The sequence below is a fragment of the Salminus brasiliensis genome, chromosome 9 (genome assembly GCF_030463535.1).
Source record: "Salminus brasiliensis chromosome 9, fSalBra1.hap2, whole genome shotgun sequence".
NCBI classification, from domain to species: domain Eukaryota; kingdom Metazoa; phylum Chordata; class Actinopteri; order Characiformes; family Bryconidae; genus Salminus; species Salminus brasiliensis.
In genome coordinates, this window is record NC_132886.1 from 3150124 (window position 1) to 3163912 (window position 13789).

Genomic DNA, 13789 nt, shown 5'->3' on the forward strand with positions numbered 1-13789 from the left:
GTCAGCAAGATTCTCCTGCTTATTGGACACCTATATTAGGCTACAATCTAAGCAGGGTCAAGATAAGTTTGTGAATAGATATAGGAATAGAATAGGATTGGCCATAGTATCAAGGTAAGCCTGCTATACGCCCAAGGTATCAGTGCAAGCCACTAGCCAAGGGGTAGTGAGTAGCTTCCCATTTGGAACGCAGAAGCTAAGGAGGGTCTGACTGTACAGAAGCTCAGGAAACTGTAGCTAGATGTCTCTGCAACCCCTGGGGCATAGCTTTTACCATCTGTGACAGTGACAGGCCAGGAAGGAACTAGCCAAAGCTCCACAAAATGTTGGGGAATGTCTCAGCTAACACTATAGCAGCCGAGGCATAGCAGACATAGAGTACGTACCAGGATTTGTAGACTTCCAACAATTCCATTCAACAGTTCTTCATGATAGTTTGTCCCCCTTTGCTGCAGTAACAGCCTCTACTCTTCTGGAAAGCCAGACGGGTTTAATTGCATTCAGCCACTAGAGCATCAGTGATGTCAGGTGCTAATGCTGGATGATTGGTTCTGCCACTCCAACTCATCCCAAAGGTATTGGATGGAGTTCTGTCACACTAGAGGACCCTACTACCCAATACTGGGGCGGTTCATACCCCCCTAGCCCATGCTAGGCATTGGGTATGGTGACCTTAGGCTCATGCACTGCTGTTCCCGAGTGTCCCGTCCAATTGATCCATGCTTTTCTATGAATATTATACAAGCTGTGTGTGTGTGTGTGCAAGGAAATTGCCTGTCAGCAAAAGCTGAATGTGTATGGATACTTTTGCACATATAGTGTAGCGTTGGTTCAAATACATTAATATTTATAGCATGAGATGCTACTTTACTAATGGGTGGGGCGACCAAAACTGGTAAGCTAGTGCCAGAAAGGAGACTACTCATGATTAGTAGCTGAAACACAAGCTAGAGAGAATTCCATTGGCCATAAGGGATAGGACAGGGTAGGGACCTGTCACTGGAGTTGTATGCAATCCAAGTTGCCGATTGAGCCACTGCAAGAGGGATAACAGGAAACATCTCCTTCACGGACAATGTTTTACTGTTCGTATTGTATCACATGATGTGATGTGCAAGACCTTGCTGGGACAAGATCCATGGGCAAGCATCCACTGTGTTTAACACAGCCTCTGGCATTCAGCAAGAAGAAGACAACTCCTGCTCCTGGGGCAACAACATTATAGGCTACAATCCAAGAAGGGCAGATTCTGCCTCAAGCGATCTATACCAAGGCCTGAAAATCTATATTTGTGGTGGTTGTGAGCTCCCAAACCTGTCAGGCACTATATCACTAGCCCCAGTGTCAAAGTTAAGCTTGCTCACGGTTAAACGTATTAGTTCCTTGAGGACGTTTAGGAGGTTCTTCAATTTGAAACTGTGGAGGAACCTCTTAAGATGCTTTGAGGCACCATAAGAGGTTCCTCCACAGTTTAAAATTCTTCTCAGCAACCCTGATGGGGTCATTTCTGGGCTTGCAGTGTCTGTGGCCTCTTTCGCAGCTTGTATTCTCTTAGTCTGAGCTCAGACCGTTTTCTGTGCCTTGGTCTGGGGACTCAGCTAACATGCCCATGTAGGGCCTGTAAAGGTAGGCCAACACATGGATGCCCACCAGGGTCAGTGATTGGACCTGGAAGGGTTACTTGAACTTGGGCCTAGATGGGACCCATGTGAGATTAAGGAGGGCTGTAACAATGGGGCCTACTTGGGAATCCCGACTCTGTCCTAGTAAAAGCGCATGTACAACTCAGAGTCCATGCCTACCTAGAGCCCACCTAGCTAACGTTCCACCCATGTGAGCCCCAGGTTCTTCCCCTACCTGTTAGGGAACTGTGTTATGGAGGTTTCTGGGTTTCTGCGTTCTTTTCTTTGTTGACGGTTGTGTGTTTTGCTGATGTGGGGTGTGATTTGATGAACTCAGTGTTTATCCTAGCAACCGAAAGGTAGGCACCTCCCTTCATCAGTGCTTCGCCAAACACAACACCTCTGGGAGGCTCAACAGTGAGGTCTCGTTAATGAGATGTATTGCTTTATACTTGCTGCATGTGATTAAACAGGTTACCAATTTAACAATTTATATTTATTTATGGTTCATAATTTTGTGGGAAATAGTTCTCAGTATGGCCTCTAAGTACAATCTTGTTTATGCTTCCAAAAAAGACGTTAATTCAGAGATATCTGAGATATACGAACTAAAATTATACTTATCGATAATTCGTAAAAAATGGGGATTTAGAGACCCCTCTGGTGAGAATGTGTAATTGCACCGAGCATTCGGCAGCTAGCCAGCAAACAGATGCTGTGCATGTAGGGAACTGTGTTATGGAGGTTTCTGGGTTTCTGCGTTCTTTTCTTTTCGGTTGTGTGCTTTGCTGATGTGGAGCGTGATTTTTTACAACTCTGTGTTTATCCTAGCAACCGAAACACTGTTAAATGTTCAGAATGCTAACATCTCACCAAGTCGCACACCTCAGCAGAACTGCAAAATTGTTTCTTGTAACCCATAACCAGGACTCTGTCGTCACATTCGAAGAGCAAACAAACCCAGCCCAGAGTAACGACTCCCAGCAGATGAGTTATGGCCGCCGGTCGCTTGCCAGGGTGTTTGGTCGTATTATGATGAAACCGAATGTGGTTGACGTACAAAAACGCATCAGATCCAGTCGACACATAAAACACTGAACCAACAGACCAGATCTTCGGCCTGAATTTCAATGAATCGGTGTTGAAACTGGCAGAACTTGCAAGTGCTAATGAAGTTATTACGCATTTGCGAAAACGCTCATCAGCTTCGGCTTGAACGGACGGATGTTGAGATCTGGAGAAAGAGGAAAAACAAATATCGTGTTCATGGAAAATGTGTGAAACTGCCCATTACAAGTGGACCTCAGAGATTTGCGCAGCAAGTGAAGATGTGTAGGCAAACATGGAGGCGCTGAATGACTTATTTCAGGAGCCGGGTGAGAAATGAGAAGGTGAATGTGCCCCAGCATTGTATTTACATAATTTTATTGGTTGCATTGCATGATGTCGACGCGGGCCGCTGAGAAAGACGCGTATTGCCAACATAAAGCCAGTCAACTCTGAATGAGCAGATTGTGCCGGAGTGGGTGGGTTGGTGGGTGGGTGGGTGGGTAGGTGTTATTTCATCTCCCACCCGTTTTCAGGCAGCTCCCACCTCCTGCGCTGGGATTGGCTGGCGGGATCCCACCTCTTGAGCGCACCATGTTGGCTCAGCAGCCAATCGTTGGCTGGGTGGGGGCGTGGCTTGGTGGAAAACGGGTGGGAAAGGAACACAAGACGAGCCTTTCTGGAGCCGAGTGAGGAATCCCTCACGCCTCCTCCTTTCCATTGCAGATGCACAGCCTTCCCCTGGAGGTGGTGCTACAGCGGCCAGCATGTGGAGCACTTTTTGTACAACGCTCCAAAACTTCCAACCAAAAAAAGAAAGACTTTGAAAACGACACCAGGGCTTTCTCTGCCCCTATCTCCTGGACAAGCTCGAGTACCAAAAAAAAAAAAAGGTTCTGGTTTCATCTGAGGGAACTCCTCCGTGCCGCGTGCCTTCTTGCAACGTTGGTAGAAGCGAGGGAACGAGGCGAGGTGACAACCAGGCTACGTGGTACGCTGGAGCGCCGGCTCTGGAGTGAGTGGATGGAGCGAGTTCTGGAGGCTCCAGATTGGACCCGGTGCGTCGTTCTGGGGGTTAGGAGCTTTCTCCTGGCTTTGCCTGGACTGGACAGTGCGTGGAAGTAGGACTGTCCGCTCGTCGCTCCCGTTTGAGCCTCCGTCCACTTTTCTTCTGGATCTGGAGGTTCTGTTTGATGTGTGCTGGAAAGAAAACACTGAGAAAATTGAGGGGTTTGAGCAAAAACAGGGACGTGGCTTTATGATGTGATTCTTCTTCTTTTTTCTACCCTCTCTCTCTCTCTCTCTCTCTCTCTCTCTCTCTCTCTTCTGAAAGGGGGGCGGGGGGTATTTTAAAAAGACCTAAAAATAAGAGCCTCGGTTTCTGGCTCCACAAAGAATCATTTTGAACTTCCTACCGCAGAAGCTGAAGGACGTAAATAGTTCTGACATGTGGATGTAATTTCAGGGAAGGGGGGAGTGTGTGTGTGTGTGTGTGTGTGTGTGTGTGTGTGTGTGTGTGTGACAGTGAGAGAGAAAGAGTGAGAGAGAGAGAGAGAGGGAAAGAGAGAGAGAGAGAGAAGCACACACACACACACACACACACACACGAGGAGAAATAAAGCACGCGCACACACACACACACACACCATCCTGAGAGAAAGAGAAGAGAGTGAGTGAATCAAAGCGCACTTCGCACCGTGCGCACGAGCGCAAAGCCACGCGACCATCTCCGTGCTTTTTTTTTTCTTTCTTTCTTTCTTCTCTCGTCCACGAGGAGGGGAAATGAGGGGCTTCTCTGGAGGAGCTGAAGAAGACCCCAGCGTTTAGCCAGGCGGTGATCGGCGCCTTCGTCCTCTCTGCGTAAAAGTGAAGGTTTTGAGTCCGAATGGGTTCCGCGCTCGTGGGCCACAGCGTGGGCTTCCTGCTCGTCAGCTCGGTGCTGAGCTTCATGTGCACTCTGGTAAGTGTGTATTCCCTCCTTCTCTGGTTGCTAACCCCACGCTAGACTCTCGCTGGTCTGTTTGCCAGTCGTGCGTAAAAGCTGGATGGAGATGGCTCTGCTGCTGTTCTCCACTGCTGGACAGAGGAGCTCCAGGATGCTCCTATAGACAGCTGCTGTAGACTCGGAAACAAACACCTCAGCAGGACAGAGTCGTCCTCAGGTTCACGTTGCTGCTCATCTGCCTGCTGTCGCTCTTCGTGCGTAAAGCTGGAGCTGGAGATGCTCTGCTCCCAGCGTTAATCGCCTGATCCTGTGGCTTCTTTAAGCTCTGAGCTTGAGTGTTGGCTTGTATCCTCCACTAATGTAGCTCTGAACTGTACACTCCACACACTGCAGAGCAGAACAGCTGGGGGTGGAATGGGAAGTCTGTCAGTGTATCTATACAGTACTCATTATGACAAAATGATAAGAATATTATAATTAGATGATGCATTTTGCTTGTTTTAAGTTATTTCGCCAAAAATGGTCTTATTCTACTAGTAGATCATTTTGCCTGTTTCTAAACCAACTATCAAAAGATTATCTGCATTATTTTAGAAATGTATACAAATGTCCATGTAACTTTGAAACATATAAAATATTTAAACTAACTAAATTATCTGCAACTTCTAAAATTAATTTATGCAAAATTATCTGCATCATTGCTAGAAATATGTACAAGTGTACAAGTGTCCTTACTAGAAATTAGCAAGATAAACTGTGTTATTTCTTTAAAAAGACTAAAATTATCTAGATTATTCCTGGAAAGTTGTAAAATTGTCTGCATTATTACTTAAAAAAAAATCTGAATAATTTCTTGAAATTCTAAAAAAATCTGCATTATTTCTTAAAATTAAAAGAAAATCTATTATTTCTTGAAATTCTAAAAAACAATAATCTGCATAATTTCTTGAAAATCTAAAAAATAATTTCCATTATTTTTTTGAAATTCTAAAAAAATAATCTGCATAATTTCTTAAAATTCTAAAAATAATCTGCATAATTTCTTGAAATTCTAAAAAAAACAATTGCATAATTTCTTGAAATTCTAAAAAAAACATAATCTGCATAACTTCTTGAATGCAAAATTATCTGCATTATTTTTGGAAATATGTAAAACTTATCTGCATTATTTTTGGAAATATGTAAAACTTATCTGCATTATTCATTGAAATAGTAAAAATTTCGGTGTAATTTCTTGAAACAAGTCAAACGCATTATTTCTTAAAACATGTAAAAAACCTTCAGAACTATTTATCTGGGTAAAATCATTGGCAGCAATAATGATGACAATTGCTTTATTGACTGCATTCACACTGATTTTACTGGCATTGGCATGAATTGGCAGAGCTGTTCCATGAGAATCTGAACACATGTTGGCGGAGTGCTCTTCAGGCTCTTCTGTACTCTACAGCTTTCTCTACACTGCACTCAGACAAGCTCCTGCATACGTATTCTGCTCCGGGGCTAATACAGGGTTTAGGATGCTCCTGTCTTTGGTGCTTGGCTGTACTCTGCTGTGTGTGAGCACACTGGAAAACCTTCACAGGTGTAATCATTTGGGCCATAGTTGTCTGAAATCTACCAGCTTTGCCAGTGGAGAACGGTTGTTGGGAGAATGGTTGGTTGGAGGACGGTAATCTGGAGAATGATGTGATTTGAAAGTGTGGTTGAATTGCAGCGTCCAGCATCAGCCCAGGAGAAGTGAGAGAAATGACGGCTGCTGGGTTTCAGCCACGCTGTGGATCAGGCAATGAAGGCAGCTCGTTGTTGTTGCGGTTTGCGATGACAGCTTTTCCCTTTTCCCTGCTTCCTGTGAGTGCTTTATCTGTTCAGCAGGAGGACGGGTTTAGATGGTTTCTCTCAGGTTCTGTAGAAGCTGTGTCTTTTTTGCTTGGAGGCTGTGATACAGTAGAAACTGTGAATCAAACACTTCTTTTATTATATTCAGTAAAGTGATGGTGCATTGTATCGTACTGTGTTCAACGGTGTATCAAATCAAAACTCTGCTGTATCAAGTCAGATTAAATTGGAAACTTCGTAAACTGTTTTACAGCACTACTGTTAATAATTATCAAGCATTGTATTTTTAAAGCCACATAAAAGCAGCTTAAACAGCAACACTTTTTTTTAATATGTTGAAAACAGTATAAATGAGTACGTTTCACTGGCTTTCACGGTGGATTTCAGTTCATTCGCACCATCGCAGATATACACTATTAACATCCTTGCATCCTTGTTGGATGTATGTTTAACTGCAGTAATGAACATATTGTACTTTTTTGACTAATTATAAAACATAAAGTTTTAGGATAATTTTTTTTTTTTACAGTTTTGGATAATTTTGAGAAATTGTTTTTGGCAACTCTTGTGAAACTCATGTAAAATGTTCTAAAAAGTCCTAAATATCAGACATGTCAATATAAACTGTAATGGTTTTTACTATTATATCAAGAAATCACCCCAGTTTCTGAAATAAATAACCAAGAAAAGTAAGAAAAACAACCCTGATACCAATACACGTTTACAGGTTGTGTGGAAAGGTGTTTTTCCTCTGAAGATTGCTTGTTTGGGTTAATTGTGCTTTCAGTGGGTGCTGCAATCAGACTCCTGCAGCTGTTAGACGTTCTTTGTGCTCCAGTTTTGCTTCTATACTGAAAAGAAAATGGTGGAAAATGCAATATTTGATCATTTTAGGGATAAACAATACGCCATTCCAAGCATATTATTGATTTCATCAGTAATTAAAGAGCGCTGGACAACTGTGTTCGTAATTAATAGCTAATTATTATCATTAAATCAGTCCTGTTTAATTGAATTTAGTGTTTCAAACACACATACCAAGCATTGTCATATCATATTTAAGCCATATCTCGCCATCCACAGCTTAAAAAGCATAGTACTGTAGTGCAAAAAAAAAAAAAGTACATACAATTCATATCTTATCATGGAAGTACTGTTGTATTGTCTGCTCTTCAGAGACCGTCTGCGGCCTGGGCGCCACTCGGAAGTGCTTCGTGCCGTTATCGGCTGCCGCAAATGCAGTTTGGTCTGTGATTTGCGTCTGAAAAGAGTGTTCTGTGCGAGCGTGGACACACTTTCTGAATAATGGATTTGACATGTTCTGCAGATTTACTAAGGAGGACAGGGTTCCGAGTCTGATGCATAGCAGCATCCTTGTCTCATCACTGTAATTTAGTGAATTTTATGGTCAGGAGATTCAGCTGAAGACTGAAGTATAAAATCTTCACTCAAATTGAAAGTGAATGTTGTGTGAAATGGAGCTCTCTGACTGGAATATGAGATGTTAAAAGCTCCTGAATGGCCCGAACGAGAGTGACCCGCACAGTTCATACGTATGGGACGTCCATCTGCAGAGCTAAAAAGCTGCCTGGACGAGCTAAACAGAAAAAAATTCAAGAAAAATTCAAAAACAGCACAAACCAATGACTTTTACCAGGGATTTGTCCATTTTTCTGAAATCTATACCTAAATAAATGTCCTTAAAACTGCCTTTTGAAGAAACGTGATTATTGACAGTGGTGGTGAATGGATGGTTATGAACATACTTCCTAGTTTTACTGTAGTTTACCAAGATATTTAGTCATTCAGAGTGGCACTAGCATGAAACACTCCTGATCAATACACTGCCTGATGTCTAAGCCATCTTTCTGAGAAGTTTTTATGTTTTTAATCGCATATCATTAAAATGGTGGAGGGATACATGCTGCCTTTAGGGTGTAGTGCAGCTACAGAAAGTAGTCCCTAAAGAAAACTGCATTAGTTAAGATTCTCTATTCACTATTTTACCATCATCATTATCATCATCATCATCAACTCATAGACTCGTATAGCTTCACTGGTGGGTTTTGATAGGAAATAAATGATGGGCTATATATGTGTTGTAGTCATGGCAACTACATCTCAAACACTGAATTGGATAGAAATGTCAAGAGGTCCCCTTCTAGTAGTGCTGGCTGACCTTTGGCTTTAGCTCTGTGCTGGTATTGGTGTCATATGGTAGTATTGATTTAGACTACACTTGATTTTGGATTTATAGGATTTATAGAAGTCAGTTTTGGAGCTTTCTGTAAATAATTGTGTGTTCTGTTGGGTTTGGGTTTAGAGAACTGTGTGCGGTTCCCTTTAGTGCAGATTTGTAGAGCCGGTTCCAATTTCTGTACAACCAAACTGGCTCATTTTTTATGAGCCTTTTTTTTAACCTGAAGCTCAGGCTGCTGTGGGATAGCTGAAACCCACCAGCACATTAGCCGGAGCTGCAGTATAAAATGACCATGGTTTGCGTATTAATCAGCAGAACTAACTAGCAAATATACAACGACTATACTGAAATTTTACAGTATTGCACAAAACTGGACCAAAATATAAATATAATTATTAGAAAAACAATAAAAACACAATAAAATACTAATGTTTAATTATTACAATGATTATTTATTCAGTTTCTCTCTAAATCTAAATTTAAACACAACTTTTCTTCTTTCTGATGAAACATACAGCTGTTCAGTGTTCTTCAAATCTGACCAATGTCTATAATACACTCAGAAACGTATGCTATGGTGTAAAATACTGTAATAATGTCCACTCCTACGTACAGTTAGCTGAACCTTCGGCTTATTTTTCAAAAATAAGAGTATTACAGTTTGTGCCCTTTGCTGCAGTTACAGCCTCTACACCTCTGCAAAGACTTTACTTTTCTGAGGAGGTTATGCAAACTATGTGTGAATGAGAAGAAGGTAATAACAAAGACTGTCCACAAACCTTTGGACATAGAGTGTAACTGGTTTCTATATTTCCAACACAAACAGGTTCAAAGTTCTCGCTGCTGGAAACAAACATGGACTTTCACCAAATTGCGCTCTCTTTTAACCAGAGCAAACAGGCTCCACAGGCTGTCCCATATGTGCGCATGCTAAATAATATTTCATATAAAGTTATATGATTATATAATAATACATAATACAGCAAATCAAAGCTTATTTACACAATAAAACACAGCACAACCATGAAATTCACACATCTTACACTTACTGACTGGAGCTGTGACCAACTGCTCAGTCACACCGCACCCACCAAAGACTCCCCCCACCCATTCAGTGTCTATATTTAAATAGTAATGTAGAGATTTCAGATTATATATTAAATCTGTACACTTTTAACAGTGCAGGAATGTATTTATAGTGTGTGGATAGTGTATGCATTGTGTGTGTGTGCGTGTACATATTGTATGTATAGTGTGTGTATAGTGTAAGTGTAGTGTATATATAGTGTGTAGTGAAAGTATAGAGTATGTATATAGTATGTATGTAGTAAGTTTGTGTATAGTGTAGGTGAAGTGTGTATATAAAGTGTGTGTGTGTATAGAATATGTGTGGTGTAGGTGTAGTGTGTGTATATATAGTGTGACATGAGTGTAGGTGTGTGTGTGTGTGTATATATATATATATATATATATATATACACATATACATATACAGTATATATAGAGCCTGTGTATAGAGTATGTACAGTGTGTGTATAGTGTAGGTGATGTGTATATAGAGTGTGTGTATAGTGTAGGTGATGTGTATATAGAGTGTGTGTATAGTGTGTGTATAGTGTAGGTGACGTGTATATAGAGTGTGTATAGTGTGTGTATAGTGTAGGTGACGTGTATATAGAGTGTGTATAGTGTGTGTATAGTGTAGGTGACGTGTATATAGAGTGTGTATAGTGTGTGTATAGTGTAGGTGACGTGTATATAGAGTGTGTGTATAGTGTGTGTATAGTGTAGGTGACGTGTATATAGAGTGTGTGTATAGTGTGTGTATAGTGTAGGTGACGTGTATATAGAGTGTGTGTATAGTGTGTGTATAGTGTAGGTGACGTGTATATAGAGTGTGTATATAGAGTGTGTGTATAGTGTAGGTGACGTGTATATAGAGTGTGTGTATAGAGTGTGTATAGTGTAGGTGACGTGTATATAGAGTGTGTGTATAGTATGTGTATAGTGTAGGTGATGTGTATATAGAGTGTGTGTATAGTGTTTGTATAGTGTAGGTGACGTGTATATAGAGTGTGTGTATAGTGTTTGTATAGTGTAGGTGACGTGTATATAGAGTGTGTGTATAGTGTAGGTGACGTGTATATAGAGTGTGTATATAGAGTGTGTGTATAGTGTAGGTGACGTGTATATAGAGTGTGTGTATAGTGTAGGTGACGTGTATATAGAGTGTGTGTATAGTGTTTGTATAGTGTAGGTGACGTGTATATAGAGTGTGTGTATAGTGTGTGTATAGTGTAGGTGACGTGTATATAGAGTGTGTGTATAGTGTAGGTGACGTGTATATAGAGTGTGTGTATAGTGTTTGTATAGTGTAGGTGACGTGTATATAGAGTGTGTGTATAGTGTGTGTATAGTGTAGGTGACGTGTATATAGAGTGTGTGTATAGTGTTTGTATAGTGTAGGTGACGTGTATATAGAGTGTGTGTATAGTGTGTGTATAGTGTAGGTGACGTGTATATAGAGTGTGTGTATAGTGTGTGTATAGTGTAGGTGACGTGTATATAGAGTGTGTGTATAGTGTAGGTGACGTGTATATAGAGTGTGTGTATAGAGTGTGTGTATAGTGTAGGTGACGTGTATATAGAGTGTGTGTATAGTGTTTGTATAGTGTAGGTGACGTGTATATAGAGTGTGTGTATAGTGTGTGTGTATAGTGTAGGTGACGTGTATATAGAGTGTGTGTATAGTGTAGGTGACGTGTATATAGAGTGTGTATATAGAATGTGTGTATAGTGTAGGTGACGTGTATATAGAGTGTGTGTATAGAGTGTGTATAGTGTAGGTGACGTGTATATAGAGTGTGTGTATAGTATGTGTATAGTGTAGGTGATGTGTATATAGAGTGTGTGTATAGTGTGTGTATAGTGTAGGTGACGTGTATATAGAGTGTGTGTATAGTGTTTGTATAGTGTAGGTGACGTGTATATAGAGTGTGTGTATAGTGTAGGTGACGTGTATATAGAGTGTGTGTATAGAGTGTGTATAGTGTAGGTGACGTGTATATAGAGTGTGTGTATAGTGTGTGTAAAGTGTAGGTGACGTGTATATAGAGTGTGTGTATAGTGTAGGTGACGTGTATATAGAGTGTGTGTATAGAGTGTGTATAGTGTAGGTGACGTGTATATAGAATGTGTGTATAGTGTGTGTATAGTGTAGGTGACGTGTATATAGAGTGTGTGTATAGTGTGTGTATAGTGTAGGTGACGTGTATATAGAGTGTGTGTATAGTGTTTGTATAGTGTAGGTGACGTGTATATAGAGTGTGTGTATAGTGTGTGTATAGTGTATAGTGTGTGTATAGTGTAGGTGACGTGTATATAGAGTGTGTGTATAGTATGTGTATAGTGTAGGTGACGTGTATATAGAGTGTGTGTATAGTATGTATATAGTGTAGGTGACGTGTATATAGAGTGTGTGTATAGTGTAGGTGACGTGTATATAGAGTGTGTGTATAGTGTTTGTATAGTGTAGGTGACGTGTATATAGAGTGTGTGTATAGAGTCCAACAAAAGCAGGATTTTTTAAGAAACATTGAATGAACAGATGTCCCAATACTTTTGTCCATATAATGTATGCAAAATGCAGAATACAATAACATCAAATAGATCCTCACTGGGTGGGTTACTGAGGGTTAATGTGAAACATTGGTGTGTGTGTGTGTGTGTGTGTGTGTGTGTGTGTGTGTGCTGTTGGTTAATTGTGTTTATGGAAATGAAGGCCTAATAGCTGTTTCAGGTCCCGGTGGAGAGCACCTTAGCAAAGCGCCCTATCCTGCTGGGGCAGCAGAAACACAGGTGTATAAATGGCTGTCCCTGCAGGAACAGTTGTACTGGAGCTGAATCAATATTCCAGCTGTGGACATCAGTGTATTACATGCTTTGCGCTGCAGAGCCCCGTTGATCTTTGTGTCATGTGACCCCCTGGAGTGCTCTCATATTTGCAGATGGCTGCAGGCGGCCAAAGCCCTTATCGTGCACCCCCTCGTCTGACCTGTAGCGTGCCAGAGCTTTTCCCGCTACGAGCGCTAATCAGCTCAGATGCTGCAGGCTGCCACGACGTCCACTTTGTCCAAATGATGCGTTTCTTAAAATTTGATTGAAAGTGTGATGTATAAATATGAAGTGTGTGATCAATGCTTAGATGTCGTTTAACGCACCAATTTCCCACCCTGTTATTTTATTTTCTTTTATGGATGGAAAAAACCCAATAAGCTCTGCTCTGATTGGCTGCTTTACAGCACTGGTGACAGCTCACAGATCCCACTTTTAACACTGTAGCAAAAAAAAAATACCCACTGTAATTATTCCCGAGTCTTACGGGACAGTGCTGCTGTCCTCTTGCTGTGTCCTCTCAGGGTAAAACTTAGCAATGGCTAGCGTTATCTTTTAGCCTAGCGCAGATCCCTGTTTGCTGTCCCTGGCTTTTGCTTTGTGGCCTGCCAAGGCCTGCCGAGTTGGAGCTCCTCTTCTGTGGATACTGGCACTGAAAGAGCCGCGGTTATGAGGCCTGGTTCCCATAGCAACCCATATTCCCATAACTAGCAGAGTGCTGGGTGATGAGCTGCTGTCCAGTATCAACAACACCATGTTCTCCTGAAGTTGTTTTATGCTCCACCAACGCTCCACCGACTTTGACTTGAGCTCCCTCTAGTGTTTCTCTGAGTTTATGCAAATTTTAGCGAGTCAAGACTGTGATGTAACAGTTTTGGGGTTTTGGAATCGGCCTTTATCCAGCTCTGTTTTAGAGCTCTTATTATTCAACCATTCCAAGGAAGATGCAGTTTTGCATTCTGCAACACCTTTAAGACCTTTTTCCAACATTAGAATTAAACAGACTGTGCCTTAAGAACTGACATATGTAAATGAGGTCTGTTCTGATTGGCTGCTTTGTATTGTAAGCTGGAAGCTGTAATGATGCATTTGCTTCCCGACAGTCAGGAAAAGAACCATGTTTAGTGGCTTTTCCAACGTCCTCCCCTTAAAATAGGTCACTGCAATTATTACAGCGGGAATGGGCAGGGCTAGACGGCTGTAGGCCGTCCAAAAGTGTGTGGACACCTGCTTATCTAGGAA

At 41.5% G+C, this 13789-nt stretch overlaps 1 protein-coding gene across 1 annotated transcript in view; it reads left to right on the forward strand.

Moving 5' to 3' along the window:
* Window positions 1-4448: 4448 nt before the first annotated feature.
* Window positions 4449-13789, forward strand: part of pth1r (parathyroid hormone 1 receptor) — a 127177-nt gene continuing 117836 nt past the window's right edge. Inside the window, exon 1 of the mRNA XM_072688683.1 lies at window positions 4449-4629. Within this exon, the coding sequence (XP_072544784.1) occupies window positions 4555-4629 (75 nt within the window). The 5' untranslated portion in view covers window positions 4449-4554. The remainder of the gene's footprint in view (window positions 4630-13789) is intronic.